We start from the raw sequence: 24,312 nt of genomic DNA, 5'->3' as shown, positions 1-24,312 counted from the left end.
GGTAGCTGCTGCCAGATCCGGGCCGGTCGCCAGAGGAGACCGCTTAGGTACGAGAATTGCAGATAAAAACAAGGATCTATACGGCGCTGCTGGTTGTTGTGGACAGATAAGATTCCTGAGATCGGGTATATAGTTTTGTAAAAAACTGTTTAATTAAACAGTTTTTTACAAAACTATATACCCGATCTCTGAAATATTCAGCAATTCAGTCTACTTTCTGCAGCAGGAATTGACATGCTGCGGTACGAAAAATATGCACCGCAGGTAAATTTATGGTCGGAAATTTTATGCAGCGTGTGGTTGAGATTTGTTAAATCCCACCCACTTTTCTGCTACTGTATTCTGCTGCATATTTTCAATCCACAATTTCGGGCGGAAAATACGCAGCAATTCCGCTATGTGTGGACAGTAGCAGCAAAGTGGATGAGATTAAGAAAATCTCATGCCCACACTGCGGAAAAAAACCGCAGCATAAACGTTAATAAATTGTCCAGTGGTGCGGAGTTTAAATCCGCAGCATGTCAATGACATGTGGGTTTTCGTTGATTTTCCGTTGCGGGTATTCCCCATTGAATTGAATGGGGATGCAAAACCTGCCACAGAAAGTCAGCCATGGTTGCCAGATCAGACTGCACAGGAGGGTAAGTATGAGCATTTTTTACCGCTGCTTTGGGATTTTTCAGACGGAATGTACTGTGGGTTCCAGGTCGGACACGCAGTGTGATTTTTACGCAGCATATCCGACCCGTGGGAAGCCGGCCTTAGGTTCTGTTCACATCGCATTTCCCTTGTACGTTTGTCATATGCGTTGAGAAAGCTCCTGGCGCATACGTCAAATGTCCACTATAGGCTCCCATTATACCGACAGGGGCAAAAGGAGTGTCTGTTTTCCGTCACGCATAGGCTATAATGGTATCCGCTAAACAGATATGTCATAAACTCCCATGACATATGCGTTAAACGTGATGAGTGTAAAATTCTGTGTGGCATTTTCACAATATGCCAAGTGTCTACTTTTAGAAAATACATAGGTAATGGGGTAAAATATGAATTTTTAAAATGTTATACATTTTTATACTCGGTTTGTGAATGTCGAAAGTGAAAATTGTCCCGAAAAACCCTTGGACTGAAAGTGTTAACCCATAATGTTCTCTATTAACCATATGTGAACGGCCTTCTTAGATTTCCTGGCTGGGAGTCTGGGATTTATGGTTCATCCTTATGAGGAGGAATAACAGTGGGTGGGCTTCTAACTTTATCCCTTTATTCAAGTCCATATTCAGTTCTTGCATTGAACCGCTTGTTTTTTGGTGAACCACTAAGAAATGTTTATAAGCTGGTCCTGTATTTTAGGAAAACATTTTCTGCCTGTGGTTGCGTCAGACGAGATCAGTTGGAGAGGTGTACATACCTGTGATTTGTCCCTAAGGCATGTTCTGAGCTTCAGCAATTGAAAAAGGACAGTAGAAAAACAGTGCCTTGGGATTTCAGCTGCCTTCCTCAAATACCTTGGCAGAGTTATACAACAATAAAACACGTCTATTATATACAAATTAAAGTGAATAGTTATGCTTTGTAACAGACAAACAATATTTTCGAAATTTACATTGTGTCTAGTGATCAGAGTGCCAAAGATAGCGCATCATGCTCGTGCTATTATGTCCGGCATAATGATGGAAACTATGAGGAAGACCCGACAGTACCCATTAAAGTCAATGGGTTCCATCGGGCAGTGTTGGCTTCCATCATGCAACAGATATTCTGGTATTCTCGATGTTCTGCTTCTATGGCGGAGTAAACTAATGGAACGCAGATGTGAACGAGTCCTAAATGGAGCTTGCAGACGTCATGTGCTTGCTGCGGAAACATCCCCATTCAGATGAATGAAACTGATATTCAGTCCCAGAAATATCTGCAACAAAATTTGCTGCGTTTGACTGTACCCTAACAGGGTTATTTGACTCCAGGTTAGTTTTTACACACTCCATGTGTAAAGGATCTGCCAGACACAGCTTCTGTGTCAACGCCCATAGGTAATCAGTCTGCACCTGCTTCTATGTCTGTGAGACTGACTCCATCTTCCACCACTCAGGATGGCAGGCTTAGGAGTGGGAGAGCCTATCACAGCCTGGCCAGACGGAGCTAGCTCCCACCCTCTGTCTATTTATACCTGCCTTTCCTGTTCCTCCTTTGCTTGTGATTCTTCTCTGCTGGTTTCCTGGCCCTGCTGCAGCTTCTTGAACTACTGACCCTCTGCTTGTTATTGACCTTGGCTTTACTGACCACTCTTCTGCTCTGCGTTTTTGTACCTCGCTCATCTCCTGGTTTGACTCGGCTCGTTCACCTCGCTTGTTGCTCGCGGTGTTCCCGTGGGCAACTTCCCCATTTCTCCGGCTTCTTTGTACCCTTGTCTGTTTGTCTGTCGTGCACCTATTGGGTGTAGGGACCGTCGCCCAGTTGTACCCCGTCGCCTAGGGCGGGTCGTTGCAAATAGGCAGGGATTGAGTGGCGGGTAGATTAGGGCTCACCTGTCTGTCTCCCTACCCCGACATTACACCATGACCCCCTTATACATTTCAAGTTGTTGCTGGAAATGTTAGTCATCATCACTTTCTAAGAACTTATTAAGAGTCTTCTCCTCTGTCAACATTTTTGGGGGGCCTTGCTATTTGTTCTCTGACACAATATAACCACCTCCTATATCACTGCTGACACTATACAGTATAGATTTCTCAGAGGTGCTAAGCACTGACAAGGTATGTGGAGATGTTTCCGGTGACAACACTATCTACAGTCAGTATCCTTCCTTCGAGTGTCTCAAAGCAGTAATCCAGTTTACTATTCCCAGGGCTTCACAAAGCCAAGGACAAATTTTATCCAGATTCCTTTTTGCTAAAACATTTCAGTTTGAGAATTTGCCAAAGCAATCACTAAAATTCCTAAATGGAGCAAATGATTTCACTCATCTCTAGTATTCTGTATGTGAGATGCTGACAGACAGCCTTTAAAACTTACATGGAAATATACATTTTAAATTTTACTAAAATTGACCAAAAAAGGAGAAATTAATAGTTGTTTTATTATACTAATTCAACAGCACCCCAAAACTCTTTTTCATAGTAACCTTTAACATCTAATATAAGAAATCAATTTTGGCTTACAAGTAGTGGATGACAATATAATTCTACCACAACCATATCATGCAAAAATACAGTATAATTCTAGTATGTACATGCACAGGAAGAAAAGCATCCAGCTAAAATGTGATATGGATTTTTAGGGGATTTCGTTTATTAAAAGCTGTTGTGGTACGATGTTAAAATGACACTGTACTGATCCTGAATTATAGCTATTGCTATAGTCCAGAGGTGCATTCACAGTTATGCCAGTTGCACACAACCGATGTGCCATTTGGGACGTTTTTATCGGCATCCGAATTGCCCCCGGTAGTTTTCACGTACCCATTCACTTTAGCGGGTGAATCAGGTCCGTGAAAACTGACCAGATTCTCTGATCCGTGGAAAGATAGGACATGTCCTATCTTTCCATAGATCACTGACGGGACCCGGCCGGCACACACGGTCGTGTGCATGAGGCATTATAGTGGCTTTCAAAACAGTTGACAACTTTGTCAGACACTGCCATGCAGTTCAGCTAAGACAGCTAAGGCTAGTTTCACATATATCAGTCATGTCCAACCAAATGTTTTGTGACAATTTTGTGCGCTTATCCGGTGTCCATAGCTGAACAGAAAAACTGCATGCAACGTTTTTCTGTCTAACGAAGGTAGACATCAGACGTTAAATCGAATTCAACTGAAACGGCTCCCATAGGAAAGAATTGGATCAGTTTCCCTCCGGCGTTTCTATACCAAACCAGAGAGAAACTTAACCGGATTCATGGGAACGAGGCCTAACTAGGACAGTTGCTTTTTCCTACATCAGATTACTGTACGTGATTCATTTTCTGCACTTGCCAGAATGCAAGAAGTCAGTGCAGATATTGAGCTAGCAAGGTATGTTTGGACATTTGAGCTCTGAAGCCTGGAGAATTGTGAATCCAGACGTGAACTATAAGGGTATGTTCACATGTGGCGGTAAACACTGCCGCAAAAACACCACATGGGAAGATATCCTAATACAGGCTATCCCTATTGCGGTGTATTTATGAATTTGATCAACTTTTTATATAGATCAATTATATATGTAAAATGGAACTCAGGTGAGCACAAGCCCTTATTATAGCTTCTGATTTGCTCTGTTATTGTCCATGTGTTTTTCTAGGATTGGAAATAAAAAGTCTGCTTTTTGTTTTTCAGAAACAGCGCAACTCTTTTCCAGTGGCTGTACCTGGTATTGCTGCTTAGAGTCATTCATGGAATGGAGATGCAAAGCTAGACACAGCCCATGGATAAGAATAGTGCTGGAAAAAACAAAACAGACCCTTTTTTTTATAATGCTGGACAACCCCTTTAAGTACACGTTTTAGTTCTCCTAACAAAATTTGTTAATGACTTGTACTTACATAAAGATGTTTCCTGGTTTGAAAATATACAAACATCTACAGTTAAATATTAATATTCCCATTACCCATACACAAGTCACCCCGATTGTCAAAAAACAAATAATTTAAATTCCAGTCTAACTTTTTGGATAATTTTACATAGTATGGCCGTTCCAAACACTAATAAAATTCTGCTGGCAGGGATATCCTAAATGACCAGGTAGATTCTGCCATGCTATGGTCTTTTATTACATACAGTTATTGTATGGATACTTCCTCTGAAGGAGTTTTTCCAACCACATCTGAAGATGTCGGAGTCTCATTTGGTGATGCATCATTTGTAGCAGCTATGGATAGTGGTTCCGTAGGGCTGCTCATCGAAGATCCACCTTCTACCTCTTTTACGGATGAGTCATTTTGAGTTTTTGATTCCTCTTCAGTTTTAGCAACAGAAGATTCCACTTTGTCAGGCTTTGCAAATAGAAAATCCCATCTGTTTACACAGATTTTTGGCTCATTTTTCAAAGATTTGGCTTCTGATGGAAAACACGGCACCATGCAATCATGTACCAGATCTGGTATTTCAAGCTCTAAGCTCTTCAACTTTTCCTGGTATTCTTTCCGAAGGTCTTTTTGAGTCTGTAAGGAAAGCAAAATTTAAGCCAAAGTTCAGTGACAAAACAAATTGTGACTTACGTAACAGATACAACATGCCATGTAACATGTCCTGCTGTCTAAATCTGTCAATCTAATGACCTCACTTCTTGTCTCAAGTGACCACAGGGTCTAGTACAACAGATCCAACTGTTGTAGTCACAGACAATAAATTAAAGAGGGGCCTGGGAGAGAAAGTCTCTACCCATGGAGCCAGAAGCAGTTATGGAAGAGGACTTCTAGACTTGGGCTAAGCCGGAAGGACACATGCATGAACTCGGTGATGGAATGCAGATAATTGGAAAATAAAGTAGTAATATGCATAGAGCCAGGGCCGGCCTTAGGTTGGATGGCGCCCTGTGTGGGATTCTCTATTGCTGCCCTCCACAAAACAAAAAAAATGAACCACACATATATATATATATATATATATATATATAGACACGCACATACTGGAACATATATACTATACATACATAGAGGCACATGTTTAGACATATGGGCAAATACACATATATATGTATATATATATATATATATATATATATATATATACTGTATATATACACACACAAACACACGCACACACGAGGCATGTATACACACATAATGGGTCTTATACAAATACATATAGGTAAATATATGGACATACAGGCCCAAATATACCCACTTAGGCACATATATACACAGAACAGATAGTTAACTGCAGATAGTTAACACCACAGATAACAGTGATAACTCTCGGAGTATACATAATGTAGTAGATGTTACCTGCAGACCTATGTAACACCTCAGATAACACACAGTGATAACTCTCTGAGTACAGATAATGTAGTAGTGTTACCTGCAGTCCTATGTAACACCACAGATGACACGTAGTGATAACTCTCTGAGTACAGATAATGTAGTAGATGTTACCTGCAGTCCTATGTAACACCACAGATAACACAGTGCTAACTCTCTGATTACAGATAATGTAGTAGATGTTACCTGTAGTCCTATGTAACACCACAGATAACACAGTGATAACTGAGTACAGATAATGTAGTATATGCACACACAAAAATATATACACATACAGATACATATCTAGGCACTTAGACCCACAAATATACACACACCTGCAGTCCTATGTAACACCACAGATAACAAAGTGATAACTCTCTGAGTACAGATAATGTAGTAGATGTTACCTGCAATACTATGTAACACCACTGATAAAACACAGTGATAACTCTCTGAGTACAGATAATGTATTAGTGTTACCTGCAATTCTACGTATCACCACAGATAACACACACAGTGGCACATGCAATATTGTTGGAATACACATCCGCCGTACATACACGGATAGTGTTAAGAGGTTAAAGGGATTTAAACTTTTTATATGGACAGTGACGTGAGGGGCTGCTCCTGAAGCGGAATCCCCACCTAGAGTGTCGGCAATGCTCTGTCTGGGGATTCCACTCCTATAACGTCTATATGGGGGCACAAAGTGACATTTTCTGCCATTTTACTGCCGCTGTGAGTTCCCCCACAAAGGGGCCTACTAAGTCTTGTGTCGCCCAAGGGCCCACATAAACTTGGAGCCGGCCCTGATATTTACCGCTCTCCTCAGAGACGTTCCTGCGCTGGCGGCTTCTGTCATCTCTGTTCTGTGTGTTCACAGAGTGACTGCAGCGGTGAAATCACATCGACAGTACATCACCGCCGCAGCGAATTACTGGTCTCAGCTAAACGCCGCTGAGGCTATTAATAGGCTGCAGTGGTGGTGTACGGTCAACATGATGTCACCGCTATATACAAACAGAGAACAGATCTGATGAGAGCACCCAGCACTGGAACGTCTGGGAGGAGAGAGGTAAGTATAAGTTATTTTTTTTATTTTAACTCCTCCTGCTGCTTCAACAAAATGCTTAATTTGTATTCCGGACAACCACTTTAAAGGCTACACGCTATAGGGAAAAAGGGAGCAAAGCGCACATAGTGCATGAGCCTGTAAAATATGAGAACAAATGGATAAAAGTGGCCAATTATGCTGACCTGATGTTGTTATGCTAGGAGCATAACATCCCATGATGTGTGTCCAAGTTATACTTAGGTTGAGACAGTTGCAGCCCAAATTCCGGTTCGAAGATTAATAAAAATCCACTGTGTAGATCCAGGAGATAGGGGGATAAAAAATGGAATATCCGAGGGCGCAGCTGTACTGAAAATTGCTTTTATTTGTACAACAACTTCAGGTAGCTATTAGTATCCACTTTCTTAAAGTGGGTACGTGTGATAAAATTATTCCCTGATGCAATTATTGATAAATCTAGAAAATCTATCTCTTTTTCTTGTATGTTGGATGTGAATGTGATACCCAAATTATTATCGTTAAGGGAGTGACAGAAATTTTTGGCACTTGTTTGGTCACCATTCCATATGATAAAGAAGTCGTCTATGTATCTTTTGTATAATAAAATGTGATCCATTGCCCAGGGGTGTTTCCAAATAAAATGATCTTTGAAAGCGCCCATAAAAATGTTGGCATAGCTTGGTGCTACCCTAGTACCCATTGCCGTGCCCTTCACCTGGTGATATATAGTTTTGTCAAAGGAGAATACGTTGTTTTTAAGGATGAATTCCATTCTTCTACAAAAGAAATGGATTTGAGGTGGTTGAAGTTCGATGTCCCTTTCTAGGGTGTTTCTAAGGTTTTTGAGACCTAGAGAGTGTTCAATGTTGCTGTACAAAGCACTTACATCTAGGGTGATGAGTAAATTATTTTTAGAAGGTATCAGGCGGAGTTCACTAATAAGCTGAGTGGAGTCTTTTAGATAACTTGGTAGAGTTACTACATATTTTTGAAAGCACAGGTCTAGGTAGTGAGACAAGTGACAGGTGGGTGATTGCATTCCAGAAATAATTGGTCTGCCTGGGGGATTTTTGGGGTCTTTGTGAATTTTAGGTAGGTGATAGTAGAATGGTAGATTGATATTTCTAGGTGTGAAGTAGTTCTTTTCGTTTTTGTTTAGGATTTTATCTGTGAACGCTTGGTCTATCATCAATTTTAGACGTTTAGTAATGTCTTCAATGGGGTTATAGTCAAGGTTGTTATAATAATTAGTGTCAGATAGGATTTTTAATGCTTCAGAATAATAGTCTAGTGTGTTCTGGATCCCTATAGCGTGATCATTTTATGTGGACTCCTCTCTCCTTGGAGACCCACAATTTGGACCTGAATAGGTTCTCAACGAAGCAGCAGAATAGTTCCTGAACAATACTTTGAAGGTTTCCTTCTACCTCTTCAGACACTCACGACTACCCCAGGACATCGGGAAGCGCTTCAAAATGGACCATTTTGTACACAGGAAAGAATCCAGAGACCAACTGGTTCAAAAGTTAACTGCAAGTACTTTGTTCAACTTACCCTTGGATGTACCTGTCCCTATTTTCAACGATGAGGACACGGACTCCATGACCGGTTTATTTAAAGATCTGGAAGACTTTTCCAAAATCGAAATGCAACATCACATTGATATTATTTTCTTAACCATTTACCTGACCGAAAAAAATATCCCAGAGGGGCTTACGTATGCCCTTTTCATCTACCTTTAAAGATGATACAACCTTTTCCTCTGATTGGGAGAACTACATGGAGGAATGCACAAGGGGGATGATGAGTAGATTGCTCACCAAAAGACAACGCATGTGGGAAACATTAACATGTAAAATAGAAACGATCATAGAGCTACTCAAACCTTTTTCTTTACACCATGATTTTCACATCATTAATCATAATATTACCAATCGGATCTTCCGACTTGAGAAAGACCTAATTGAGAGAAAAGCAATCAAACTAACCCGAGACAGATTAGACTATCTATCAAACCAGATTAGAACCTGGAATAAACCAATACCACAACACCACCTTAAACGAGCTGACACCCCAAAAAACGTCCAACAACGGCTAATGCCAATACATTCATCAAAAACAAATGAAGATCACAGAATGGCACATAACAAATCAAATAGACTTTTCTTAAACAGCAAATACATTAAATCAAATAAAACGGCAAAACAGGTAATGAACGCTACTATTTTAGAAACGCAAAAAATAAACACCAATTCCACCCCCATCCGGAAATCGAACACAATAAGTGAACAGGCAGCCATATCCTCACCAATTAACTCCCTAGACCTATCTATTTTAACAATACACAACACATCGATTGATTTATCCACTAATACAGTTGTTAATATGGAATCTGATAGCAACACGGAATACGATAACAGTACGCTTGTCAATGAACGAGCATTTGTTCTGGATCTACCTTTATCCCCAAGTATCATGACCACGATTGATAATACAAAAGTTGGTTCCAATATGTCTGTTCAATTTTTAACCCCTGCCATATGTACCGCAATTCCAGAGGAAATAGCCTCTTCCTCTGGTGTAGAAAATATTGCTTTATTAGGAAATGCTCCTTCTTTTTTAGAAATTACCCCAGTCTCCAATCCCCTACAATTGACCGTAAACGATTTTTTCCGCCCAAAAAAACGAAAAAAACTTTATAGAGGAACCCGGGGAGGCAAAAAGAAAAAGAGAACAACACTAACTTCCCCGATACCATATATGTCCATTTTTAACCTCTCTGACCACATTTTAAATAAAACAGAAATATCTCTTCTTAACAAAGGCCTCTCTTTCTGTCCAACCACTGGAACAAATGGTTTTAATTTATTTATCGACTTACACCGTTTTACTAGAAAGCTCACTCTTCAAAGACACTTCCAACTGACAACTCATAAAGCTGATAACACAAAAAATAACGTCGACACAGCTATTGAGGTGGATTCACAAAATGAAACACCTGTAATTTTTAAACATACTAATTTAAAACCCCCATCGAAATTTTATCCCATAGCCAACCAGGGCAATTTCATTAACACCTTTCACCATTTAGTTTGCAGAGATTTGGAAAATCTAGAACAACACAAATTTCCGTATAAAAATAACCTTACCTCGAATGAAAAACGAGCCCTAAAAAACCTCAAGGAAAACAATTCGATTGTAATAAGATCTGCTGACAAAGGTGGAGGGACAGTGATCCAGAACACACTAGACTATTATCCTGAAGCATTAAAAATCCTATCTGACACTAATTATTATAACAACCTTGACTATAACCCCATTGAAGACATTACTAAACGTCTAAAATTGATGATAGACCAAGCGTTCACAGATAAAATCCTAAACAAAAACGAAAAGAACTACCTCACACCTAGAAATATCAATTTACCATTCTACTATCACCTACCTAAAATTCACAAAGACCCCAAAAATCCCCCAGGCAGACCAATTATTTCTGGAATGCAATCACCCACCTGTCACTTGTCTCACTACCTAGACCTGTGCTTTCAAAAATATGTAGTAACTCTACCAAGTTATCTAAAAGACTCCACTCAGCTTATTAGTGAACTCCGCCTGATACCTTCTAAAAACAATTTACTCATCACCCTAGATGTAAGTGCTTTGTACAGCAACATTGAACACTCTCTAGGTCTCAAAAACCTTAGAAACACCCTAGAAAGGGACATCGAACTTCAACCACCTCAAATCCATTTCTTTTGTAGAAGTATGGAATTCATCCTTAAAAACAATGTATTCTCCTTTGACGAAACTATATATCACCAGGTGAAGGGCACGACTTTAAAGGCTAAGCACACCTGTGAAATCGGTTTTTTTTTGTTGTTTTTTTAAAAATAATCTGTGTTTTGTGCAACTTTCTAACTAAATACTTTTTATTAAAAACAATTTTTACTTTTTGAGATACAGCTGTTTTGTATTCTGTATACAGAGCAGCCGTATCTAGCGAAAATACCGGAGTCCGTCAGGTCAGTGGGACTGACGGGTTCAGTGTCAGCAGGTTCTGTGTCTCTGACACGCAGTATCCAACTGTTATTGATCACATCTTATGAACCATCGACACGCAGGACCCGCTGACACTGAACCCGTCAGTCCCACTGACCTGACGGACTCAGGTCTTTTCGCTAGATACGGTTGGTCTGTATACAGAATACAAAACAGCTGTATCTCAAAAAGTTAAAATTGTTTACTAAGGCTCCGTTCACATGTGTGTCAGGGCTCCGTTCAGGCAATCCATCTGAGCTTTCCGTCAGAACGGAACCCTGACTGAATCAATATTGTAGTTGACTGCGCTTTTGATTCCGTCAAAATGACGGAACCCTTGCACAACGGAGACAAACGCAAACCATTTGCACCGGATCCGTCACCATTGAAATCAATGGTGATGCAAACAGAAACGTATGGTTTCCGTTTGTTTCAGTCAGGGCTCCGTTCAGACGGAAAGCTCACATGGACCGCCTGAATGGAGCCCTGACGGAGATGTGAACGAAGCCTTAAATGTAATTGCAAAGTTGCACCAAACACACTGATTTTTATAGAAAAAAAATAATAATTCAAGGGAGTACATAGCTTTTCACGTAATCTGAACAGGGTTTAAAAGGGCAACAAATGGTAAATGTGCACTATGAAGGCACTGAATTCTGTGCCCATTTTCATTGTTATTAACACTTTAGTGCCCATCAGTGCCACCATGGTGCCCATTTGCCACTTGTTGCCCCTTTAGCGTCCTTCTGTTTGGTGGCCCCTTTTTGCCGATTTGCCATTTACTGCCCCTTTATCCTTTAGCATCTTTTGTCACAGAAGAACAATAACGGGCCAACAAAATGGCAAATGGGCATCAAGGGGGCACTGAATAGAAGGACACTAAAGGGGCAATAAGTGGCAAATGGGCACCGAGGTGGCACTGAATCCTCTGTCCATTTGCCATTATTGCCCTTTTTAGAACTCCATCAGTTCCCACATTCAAACAAAGTCCAATCAGTGACTTACCTTCTAGGCTTCTGGCAAACACTTCCTGCTGGAGCTGGAGTCGCCCTGGAGAAAACGTTCCCTTGGTGTCTCCACCAGCCCTGGAAACGCACAGGAAGCGCTTGGTCTCCTCCCTGTCTTGCGTCCTGAATGATGTCATCACGCCTGTCTCGTCATTCAGGACGCAGGACAGGGTGAGCGGACGAGCGGTGGCCAGGGCGCGGGGCAGCCAGTATGAGGTCGGTGCAGTAAGTGAGTGGCACCTGACCCGCTGGCGTCCCGAGTAGTGGCCATGGCGCGGGGCATGTACTCCCGGTGGCGCCCCCCCTTACAAGGCGGCAGGCGGCGCCCTGTGCGACTGCACTGGTCACACATACCTAAGGCCGGCCATGCATAGAGCAAAGGGTCTTGTTAGACTGGCAAAGGGAAGTTTTGTCGGGGAAATAAGGCTTTAAAGTTTAGACTTAGACTAGGGTCAGCGTTAATTTTTTCGCTGTTGCTTATAAAGCGTAAACATATATTCTGCAGCTCTGAACTAAGATTGTCATCAGCTAATGGGACTCACAAGGGCCAATAAACTTATCAGTATGGTTTTGGTACTCTACTTGAACACAGAGAACCTGAAGACTCCATGTAGATATTGTCCTTGATTGGACTCAAACCTAAGACCCCAGTTCTGCAATGCAATCGATCATGCTATCCCACTGAGCAATTGTGCTCAATGTCATTCCCAAACTTTGCATCTTTTTGCAATGAATACAACATCCTGTACCAGCACCCAAATTTCATCATGCGATAAATAGCCTTAAAAAGTGGTTGTCTCACTACAAACATCGCCTTTAATTATTCTCCATACGTAAAAATATTAAGATTTGAAAATACATGGGTGTCAAAATATTAGTTAGTGCGATGTTTAGTTTCATTGATTACATCCACTAGCTTCACACTTCTAAAGGACCATCCTCTGATTCCTAGTTCTCAGCCTGTTCAAGCAGCACACATTGATTTCTATGTTGCTCCCCTTCCTGTACTGCTTCTCATACACTGACAAATACCAGCAGGACTACTCCAGTCTTTCTGCACTTATCTACCAATCTCCCCCTTATCAGCAAACCCTCTGTGCTTGGTTGGGGATGAGAAGAAGCACAGAGAGGTTGAATAGAAAGGTGCTTTTTGCACGGCCCTATACTGGCAGGAAAAACGAGCGTCGATCAACAACACAGCATAATGATCGGCACTCAATAGCTTAATTCACAATGAGCAACAATTTTTAATGCATGGGGACTAGCGATCGTTAAAAGGGGCTTCCCATCTTGGACATTTATTGCATATCCACAGGATATGCCATGAATATCCGATAGATGCGGGTCCTAACCCCCGTTCTAGCTTACTCTTCTTGTCTGCTTCTCGGCCACTTCCAGGATAGGTGGTCGGGAGTTACGGATACAGCCGAGAGCTCATTGAGCTATGCTCTTTCCGTAACTCCCATAGAAGTGAATGGAAGTTATTGAAACAACATAGCAAAGCGAGCTACGCTGTTTCCGGAACTTGATAGCTACGCAAACAGAGCAGTTTGCCGTCCTTTTGTTTCTGGAACTCCCATTCACTTCTATGGGAGTTATGGAAACTGCGTAGCTCAGTGAGCTTGGCAGTGTCCATAACTCCCGACCACCTAACCAGGATATGGCCGAGAGGCAGCGAGTGCTGAGTAAGCTAGAACAGGGTTTAGGTAAAACGGTTCTAGAGATAGGTGCGGGTCCTGTGGATATGCCATAAATGTCCAAGATGGGAAAACCCCTTTAATAAAATGGTTCATTCCCATTGCATTTGCATCATGTCGGCAGAACATCCTCCTATTTACAAAGGGAGATCTGCCAACTAGCGACAATTGTTTTGGCAGCATAACAGATCCGATCAGCCAATGAACGAGCTTGTTTGCATATTCATTGGCTTATTTTTGCCCTGTTTACACAGGACAACGATCGGGAACGAGTATTCATATGATTACTGGTCCATATAAAAGAGCCTAAAGTCCCTAGCAGTTCATGTCAGTGTGTATATGGTCAGTAAGTGCTGCAGCACAACTCGTAATTTTTATTTGATGCTCTTGTTTCACTTAAAACAACCCATAACTCATTTAGCAGTTTATATAGTCATATAGAAGTAAATAATTTTCTTTTAATATAAAAGAACCAGTCATAATGGAGAAGGCTGTGTAATATTATTTACGTAATCTACATATATAAGTAGTATATTACATATATATTATTTTATGAACCATACTATGTTCTGAGCCATACTCGGATAAAGCTGTCAGTGGCATATTGCATTCTGATATCAGTGTAAATAAAGGAACATCATTATTAACCCCTTCATCACTGCCATATGGCTATATACGTTCCAACTGCCTATGCCCCGTGCAGTTGTCACGTATATAAACGTTGGCCGCCTGGAACAGAGTTTAATGAGTGGGTTTAATGAGTGCAGTGCTGCTTCATTATAAACAGCGCTGCACTCTATTGTCTGCCGGGGCTTTGAGAGCCGCGGAATACACCCCCCTGTAGATAACTCAAAATCTCCTGTAGATAGTGCCACGTAAGCTCCCTCCAGGAGAGGAATCCTCAGCCACAGCGCTCTGGCCGGGTATTCCCCTCCTAGAGAGAGACCCTGACGTCTCTCTATCCCCCCTGTAGATAGCACTGTCCCCCCTGTAGATAGTGGCACCCCCTGCAGATAGCACCCCCCTATATTTAGCTCCCTCTAGAAGTGGAATCCCCGATCAGATCGTTCTGGTTGGGGATTCCAACCAGAATCCCCAGCCAGAGCGTCGGCAACAATCTGGCTGGGCATTCCCCTCCTAGAGCAAGCCCCTAACGTCTCTCCATCCCCCCTGCATATAGCGTCACCCCTCCTGTTAATTGCAAAACCCCCCTGTAGATAGCGCCCCCTGCAGATAGTACCATTTCCTGTACATAGCATCAACCCCCCTGTAAATGGCGCCACCTAAGCTCCTTCTAGGAGCGGAATCTCCGGTCAGATTGCTCTGTCCGGGGATTCTGCTCCTAGAGGGAGGCCCAGACGTCTCTGTCCAAATATGGACAGAGACATCAGGCGCTCCCTCCAGAAGCGGAATTCCCGGCCAGAGAGCTCTGATCGGGGATTCTGCTCCTAGTGGGCGCTTAGGTGACGATATCTACAGGGATTGGGGGTCTAGTGCTATCTACAGGGGGAGATGGTGCTATCTACAGGGGAGTGGCGCTATCTGCAGGGGGTTTGCGCTATCTGGAGGGGGATGGCGCTATCTACAGGGATGGCGCTAACTGCAGAGGGGATGGCGCTATCTGCAGGGGGTGGCGCTATCTGTAGGGGGTTTGCGCAATCTGCAGGGGTGGCACCATCTACAGGGGGTGTGGCGCTATCTAAAGGGGCTGTGCTATATACAGGGTGTGTGGTACTATTTACATGGGCACTGTGGCATTATATGGGCACTACCTACAGGGGACACTGGCGCTATCTAGATGGATAGTGTGTGGCACTATGTGGACAATATCTACAGTCGGAACTGTGGCACTATGTGGGCACTGGCACTATCTACAGTGGGCAATGTGGCACTAATTGCAGGGGTATTGCGTCACTATCTACATGGGCACGGTAGTGTTTTCAGGGGGTTGGGACAAAAAAAACCCTAACTAATAAAGTTCATTTATTTTTTAACGTCCCTGAAAAACAGATGGCAAATGGCGGTTAAAAATGGTCAGACGGACGGGAAATGGATTCAAATTTTGAGAGACACTGATGCAAAACAGCAAACTGACACTTGATCCGTTGTTAACTGCCCTTTTTTTCACGTCATGTGTGTATAGCCTTATAACCACATTCACTCTCCCCTGAAAGCGATCCTGGTTGATGGAGAGATAAGAAGACTAATTGTTACAGAGCTGTACAGTGTATATATGTATATGTGTATATATATATATATATATATATATATATATATATATATATATATATATACATACATACATACATACATACAATATACAGTGAAGGAAATAAGTATTTGATCCCTTGCTGATTTTGTATGTTTGCCCACTGTCAAAGACATGAACAGTCTAGAATTTTTAGGCTAGGTTAATTTTACCAGTGAGAGATAGATTATATTAAAAAAAAAACAGAAAATCACATAGTCAAAATTTTATATATTTATTTGCATTGTGCACAGAGAAGTAAGTATTTGATCCCTTTGGCAAACAAGACTTAATACTTGGTGGCAAAACCCTTGTTGGCAAGCACAGCAGTCAGACTTTTTTGTAGTTGATGATGAGGTTTGCACACATGTTAGATGGAATTTTGGCCCACTCCTCTTTGCAGATCATCTGTAAATCATTAAGATTTCGAGGCTGTTGCTTGGCAACTCGGATCTTCAGCTCCCTCCATAAGTTTTCGATGGGATTAAGGTCTGGAGACTGGCTAGGCCACTCCATGACTTTAATGTGCTTCTTTTTGAGCCACTCCTTTGTTGCCTTGGCTGTATGTTTCGGGTCATTGTCGTGCTGGAAGACCCAGCCACGAGCCATTTTTAATGTCCTGGTGGAGGGAAGGAGGTTGTCACTCAGGATTTGATGGTACATGGCTCCATCCATTCTCCCATTGATGCGGTGAAGTAGTCCTGTGCCCTTAGCAGAGAAACACCCCCAAAACATAATGTTTCCACCTCCATGCTTGACAGTGGGGACGGTGTTCTTTGGGTCATAGGCAGCATTTCTCTTCCTCCAAACATGGCGAGTTGAGTTAATGCCAAAGAGCTCAATTTTAGTCTCATCTGACCACAGCACCTTCTCCCAATCACTCTCAGAATCATCCAGATGTTCATTTGCAAACTTCAGATGGGCCTGTACATGTGCCTTCTTGAGCAGGGGGACCACAAGGCCACAAGGGCACTGCAGGATTTTAATCCATTACGGCGTAATGTGTTGTTACCAATGGTTTTCTTGGTGACTGTGGTCCCAGCTGCCTTGAGATCATTAACAAGTTCCCCCCGTGTAGTTTTCGGCTGAGCTCTCACCTTCCTCAGGATCAAGGATACCACATGAGGTGAGATTTTGCATGGAGCCCCAGATCGATGTCGATTGACAGTCATTTTGTATGTCTTCCATTTTCTTACTATTGCACCAACAGTTGTCTCCTTCTCACCCAGCATCTTACTTATGGTTTTGTAGCCCATTTTAGCCTTGTGCAGGTCTATGATCTTGTCCCTGACATCCTATGGCTGGGTTCACACAACCTATTTTCAGGCGTAAACGAGGCGTATTATGCCTCGATTTACGCCTGAAAATAGGGCTACAATACGTCGGCAAACATCTGCCCATTCATTTGAATGGGTTTGCCGACGTACTGTGCAGACGACCTGTAATTTACGCGTCGTCGTTTGACGCGTAAATTGACTGCCTCAGCAAAGAAGTGCAGGGCACTTCTTTGCAACGTAATTTGAGCCGTTCTTCATTGAACTCAATGAAGAGCAGCTCAAGATTTTGGTCTTGCCCATGTTGTAGAGGTTAGAGTCAGACTGATTAATTGAGTCTGTGGACAGGAGTCTTTTATACAGGTGACCATTTAAGACAGCTGTCTTTAATGCAGGCACCAAGTTGATTTGGAGCGTGTAACTGGTCTGGAGGAGGCTGAACTCTTAATGGTTGGTAGGGGATCAAATACTTATTTCTCTGTGCACAATGCAAACAAATATATATAATTTTGACTATGTGAATTTCAGTTTTTTTTTTAAATATAATCTATCTCTCACTGGTAAAATTAACCTAGCCTAAAAATTCTAGACTGTTCATGTCTTTGTCAGTGGGCAAACTTACAAAATCAGCAATGGATTAAATACTTATTTCCTTCACTGTAGATAAATATATATATAAAAAAGTGTTTTTTTCACATTGTTAGTGATTTGTCTGCTCATAATAAAAATGAAAAACATGGAATTAATTTAATTAAACTAATCTAGAAAATGAAACCCTCATAAGTCTTGCAAAAAACAAAGTAAAAATTGTTGTGATATTCAAAGTGGTTGCAAAGATATTATCGTTTAAAGAAGTTTATATCAGAAATGCAAAATTTGACCTGTACACAGGGGCATCAATGACCCTTCATTATAAAAATGTTAAGGATGTGTCACAGCCATCCACATATTTTGTTTCCCTTACTGAATCAGCAGAGAGCAAAAACTGATTATTATAAATCATAGCAGAGCTGACATAGCTATCCTTTCTGGAAATTAGTGTAATCACACAGAAAACCTGTCTTCAAGGTCAGTGCAACTATTGTGCTAGTCTAGAGGCTTTTACACGCTGTTCAGCTGCAAATATTTTAAAGTGGATCTGTCATCAGACTATGCTGCTCTATGTAAGGGCAGCATAATATGGGGACAGGTCCCATCTCCTATTAGCCAAAAGGGCATACAAACTATTGTGCAGTTTGGCTAAAAGAAGCGATCATATAATACATCGGACTCATAGTGATGATACCGGAGTATTCCTGAGGTGAGTTTTTCCCCACCCTCTTCACAGTGATTGATGGGCTGCTGTGTATGCAGATACCCATCAACCTCCGCTGAAGGGGTAGGGTGAGCGCCAGTATTCCCTATAAGGTGCGCACCTTCCAGGGTCCGCCTGCTCACTAAAGTTTAAAACCCGCGCACTGTCATGGGTGGCGGGTGGATGCAGTGGCGTCGCTAGCACCGGAGGGGGCTCCGGTGATAGCGACTGCCACATTCACTTGTATGTGTGTCCTCGGACACAGATACAAATGAATACTATAGGCTGCATGCCACGTTAGGCCTGCAGCCTATAAGGTGCTGGGAAAACTCCCTGCGCAGGCCGGCGTGATGACTTCACATTATCACGACGGTCTGCGCATACATCCCGCCCAAGAGGCAGTGTAGCACTCTGTCCATCGCGGGAGCGGGGCAATGTAAGTACAATCTTTTTTTTGTGGGGGCTGTGGGGTAATATACAGGGGCGGGGGAATTGCTTTGTAGCACTATATACAAGGGGAGGGGTGGGGGCTGTATAGCATGTGGGGGTTTAGCATCAGGAGAGGTTGGTACAGCGGTTTCTTAGTAGCCAGAGACAGGGACACCGTGCATTAAAAGTCATAACAGGGCTTTTGCCTGTGTTTTTATTCTTGTCAAAGAAACAGCCTCTTGTACAACAAGGCAAAATACAAAATAAATCCTGCTCGTCTGAGCACTAACTAAACAAGATATTATCTAACTATACCAAGTGCCTTCCTACCAGTCACTGGACACAAAGTAACACAGGTCTTTACTCACATAGAATACAGGCTACTCCAGACTTAGTAGTCTCCAGTCTGAGTCAGGGGTGAGACTCACACACACTGTGTCTGCACCTTTTTATATACAGGCTACAGGTGCAGCTAATTGAGCAGCAGCCTTGTCCTACAAACAGAGATGGACTAGGGATTGGGGAACCCGCCCTGCTCTTCTCCAATCCAACTCCAGGCCCTTTTTCCGGCTTTTCCTTAAGCCGAGATTGGAAAGCTAGAGCTTTCTATTGCAAGAACTACTCATTCCCTGGAGCCTAGGATACATATGACAGGATTCTAGGGGAAATGTACCTTCCCTCAATGACTTTACCTGTCACTGTCTCACAAGCACTATATACAAGGTGAGAGGGGGGCTGTGTAGCACTATACACAGGGGGGATTGCTGTGTAGCACTATCTACGAGGGGAGGGGGCTGTGTGGCAGTATATACAAGGGGTGAGGGGGCTGTGTAGCACTATATACAGGGGGGATTGCTGTGTACCACTACATACGAGGGAAGGGGGGCTGTCAAGCACTATATACAAGGGAGCTCTGTAGCACTATATATAGGGGGGATTGCTGTGTAGCACTATATACAAGGGAAGGGGTGGCTGTGTGGCAGTATATACAATGGGAGAGGGGGCTGTGTAGCACTATACACATGGGGTATTGCTGTGTAGCACTATATACAAGGGGCGGGGGGCTGTGTGGCAGTATATACAAGGGGGACTGTGTGGCACTATATACAAAGGGGCTGTGTGTAGCACTATATACAAGGGGGCTGTGTGAAGCACTATATACAAGGGGGCTGTGTGTGGCACTATCGACAGGAGGCTGTGTGGCACTATCGACAGGGGGCTGTGTGGCACTATCGACATGGGGGCTGTGTGACACTATCTACAGGGGGGATGTGTGGCAGTATCTACAGGAGGGGCTGTGTGGCGCTAGCTACAGGGGGCTGTGTGTGATGCTATCTACAGGGGGTCTGTGTGGTGCTATCTATAGGGACAGTGGTGTAAGAGAGGGATTCTTTCATTAATTGGTGTTTAGAACTGTCTATTTTACTGCTGTACTTGTAATATTTTAGTATTTTAAAAAGTTATTAAAATTAATTTAAAATAAGTTTTCTTATTCTCTTATTTAGTACGCTATATTATCGTTTACTGGGGATATTACTTTAGGTCATCAGATCAACCACCATTGATGGAGACTCGCCCTGCTTTAACTACTCCGCTCAGGAGCTGCCAAGACTTAGAGGGAACATTGGTGTGCGCTTTCTTCAGGATTACACAGGACGCATATCTATGAGTTTAATGTATTCCACGATCGCTTCTTTTAGCCAAACTAAACAATTTTTTTTGCGCTGTTTTTGTGATTAGGGGGTTGAACCTGTCCCCATACTATGCCACCCTTACATAGAGAAGCATAGTCTGATGACAGATGCACTTTAAACATAAAAAATATCTGCACACAGTTGTATGTGTTTTAGGATACATTTGGGTGCTAGTTTTGGCTTTGGATTAGACAGCAGTGGGGCTTATATTTTTTTATTTGGCAGTATGGACTTTACCTCCAGTAACTGGTGTAGTGCCCTCCAGAAAAATGAAGTAATGGAATATGTTTGGACCAGCTATGGAAATATATATGGAAATATTTGGAAATATATGCTGGAAGAGTTTCATAGGCAGAGAAGTAGCAGAGGGTAGTCCAATCACGGGCTGTGGTGGTCACATAGGACAAAACGTAGTCCCTGGAGGCCAGAACAACACATACCAGACGGGGAGCAGGGACTCGTTGCTATGGTATCACTAAAGGAGGATAGTATGGGCTTTTTCTTTTTAATTCCCTCTTTTTCCCTTTTTTTTCCCATAGCGGAAAATCTGCACTGAATAAAACAAGTTTTTGTGCGGACTTCCAGACGTAATTTCCGGCGGTATCTAATTCGGATTTCCTGCAGAATTTTCCACATACCTTTATTCTTCCACACCCCATATGCAAATTAGTTGGCAAATGTCTGATGGCTTTACTAGTCTTCGGTGTCAAACGCCGTTCCATCCACAGCTGTCAGTCAACTGCAGAGGGGAGGGACTGGGGAGGGGTTAGATCTCAGGATGCAGGACACGTCCTGGTTTGGGGGACACTTGCATACGGTGTGTGGGAGAATAAAACGACATATTTACAGTTCTGCAAGGACTAAGAACGTCATTGCATAACTTGTTTGCACTGCTTTCCATTATGCCTAACTAGCGGTGTCAGTGATATTGCGAACAGTGAACTGCTAACAGACTTCCTTTGAAACAAATTTTCCCTGACACAGGTGAAATAAAAAAAAAATCTTCCGTAGACATAAAAGGTTCCAGCACAGTGCTGTATAATGGCTAAGGTAATCTCTGAGTTGTACAGAGCCATAATAGGGCACCCACAGACTTCTGTGGCACCCTATTGTACCACCGTATATATATAAATAAATCGTAGTAGGCTATTATCATAAAAGTTTTGTGTCTCCACTGGTGACCCTCTATTCTCAGCTTCGGTGGGCTTTCAGCTGCTAGATCAAATGTCATGGGAAAAAACTTTACATCTGGGGAACTTCTTTATGATTTTGCGCTAGTAAACACAGAGAGCAGTTGGGAGGGAAATCCTAGCTGTGTGACATTACAACTCTCTCCTCAATAATTAAATTGAAAACAAACATTTTATGTTGGAGGAAGACATTCGTTCCTCTGTTAAAGAGGCTCTGTCACCACATTATAAGTGCCCTATCTTGTACATAATGTGATCGGCGCTGTAATGTATATTACAGCAGTGTTTTTTTTATTTAGGAAAATGATCATTTTTGACGGAGTTATGACTTATTTTAGCTTTATGTTAATGAGTTTCTCAATGGACAACTGGGTGTGTTTTACTATATGACCAAGTGGGCGTTGTGGAGAGAAGTATATGACGCTGACCAATCAGTGACCAATCAGTGTCATACACTTCTCTCCATTCATTTACATAGTAATCTTACTAGATCACTATTTGCAGCCACATACACACACATTAACATTACTCAAGTGTCCTGACAGTGAATATACATTACCTCCAGCCAGGATGTGATGTCTATTCAGAATCCTGACACTTCTGTAACCTTAGTGTGAGATTTACAGCAAATCAAGCATAATCTCACAAAATTACGCTGTAAGATGTCATTTAAAACGAGATTACGCTTGCTGTGCTGTAAATTTCACCGAAGTGTCAGGATTCTGAATAGACATCACGTCCTGGCGGGTAGGGATCTCTATTCACTGTCAGGACACTTGAGTAACGTTAATGTGTGTGTATGTGGCTGCACATAGTGATCTATTAAGATGTGTAAATTAATGCAGAGAAGTGTATGACGCTGATTGGTTGCTGATTGATCAGCGCCATACACTTCTCTCCACAACGCCCACTTGGTCAAAAAGTTAAACACGGCCAGTTGTCCATTAAGAAAGTCATTAGCATAAAGCTAAAATAGGTCATAACTCTCTATAAAATGATCGTTTTTCTAAATAAAAAACACTGCTGTAATCTACATTACAGCGCCGATCACATGATGTAGAAGATAGGCCACTTATAATGTGGTGACAGAGCCTCTTTAATGTGTGATTACCTGCTCTCCTTTGTCTTTGATTGTTTGCAGTCCTTCATTCTGTTTTTCTTCTAATTTCTGTTGTTGGTTGCTCCATTTATCATTTACCTAAAAGATTCACAATGTATTTACCAAGCTCAAAATATAATGGAATTCTTTTTAAGGCTACAGTATGTGTATTCCAGAGTTTTCTCAACATGTTTCTTACTTATTTGTGGGGTGGATTTAGAAACACATTTTACTTTTGTAATCTGTGTATTTTTAATCTATATTGGTCTATAGTTAAGGCTTTGTTCACATCTACAATATACATTGGGGCTTCTGTTTATTACGGAAGTCACTACGCAGTGCTGGATCCATTATATTACGGATACCACTGGCGCCCAACGGACTCCATTCACTTACAATGAGGGGTTTCGTTGTGGATGTACTTTGACATATACAGTAGCTCAAGTGCACGCAGCCTTAATATTCTGGACTTACTAGTGCCCATTTCACACCCTATGTCTATTATATTTGAATAATAAGTATGTTCTATTTTTACAGTAGGCAAATAATAGAAAAATAATTCAGAGTCTACATAAAAGTAATAATTCAGCTGTTAATAAAAAAATTAAAATAAAAAACAAATGAGACTTTATCTTGCGGGATGCATCCCAAAATATTTTAGATATGTATGCAGCTAGAATAACCATCATCAGTATGGTAGGGTAAGTTATACTTTGTAATGCTCTAAGACACGAGGTTGTCATGGAAAATACAATGACGGTATTTAGAAATGGACTAGACATTTATTTTTATGACTAATGCAATTGAGCGTTATAGTTACAGCAGATAACAGTGGTCATTAGGGACGGGGCAAGGGATAGGCAGTCATCTAATAAGTCATATGGGTGAGGGGGCATGCGCAATTTATATATTAAACATTTTAATTAATGGTGTGGCTTTATATTCGGATGCTGTGTGTATAGTATTGTGTAAAAAAGTTACAAGTGCAGAGGGAAAAAGAATGGAAGGAAGTGAGAAATATAGTCATGGCTAGCTGCACTGGTGTGATTATAATGCTATGACAGTACTATGTAAATAGTAATAATGGTAGTTTCAGAAAAACATACGGCATTGCTGTACTAATATTTTTAATGTCAATACCAACCATCTGTAGAACCTGCACCACTTCTTGAATGTGGGAGTTGTTTATCTCCTTTTTTAACCTGCAAGGCACAAAGTATATATGATTATTAAGTAAAGCAATCCATTTTGTATTTTATGTTTCTTTTCAACTTGCATGGGTTGTACAGTACAGGCTTTGATTACAGGACCCCATTATAAGTCG

The 24,312-nt window shown here is 41.8% G+C and overlaps 1 protein-coding gene across 1 annotated transcript in view; it reads right to left on the bottom strand.

Annotated features, from left to right (window-relative positions):
- Positions 1-3,102: 3,102 nt before the first annotated feature.
- Positions 3,103-24,312, bottom strand: part of PLCB2 (phospholipase C beta 2) — a 207,257-nt gene continuing 186,047 nt past the window's right edge. Inside the window, exons 30-32 of the mRNA XM_075843498.1 lie at positions 24,133-24,190; positions 23,001-23,087; positions 3,103-5,142 (exon numbers count right to left, since the gene is read on the bottom strand). Coding sequence (XP_075699613.1) covers positions 4,762-5,142; positions 23,001-23,087; positions 24,133-24,190 — 526 coding nt within the window. The 3' untranslated portion in view covers positions 3,103-4,761. The remainder of the gene's footprint in view (positions 5,143-23,000; positions 23,088-24,132; positions 24,191-24,312) is intronic.

Source organism: Rhinoderma darwinii, chromosome 12, assembly GCF_050947455.1.
Source record: "Rhinoderma darwinii isolate aRhiDar2 chromosome 12, aRhiDar2.hap1, whole genome shotgun sequence".
Taxonomy (NCBI): domain Eukaryota; kingdom Metazoa; phylum Chordata; class Amphibia; order Anura; family Rhinodermatidae; genus Rhinoderma; species Rhinoderma darwinii.
Note: the sequence above shows the minus strand (reverse complement) of the source record. Positions and strands in the feature narration are given on the sequence as shown.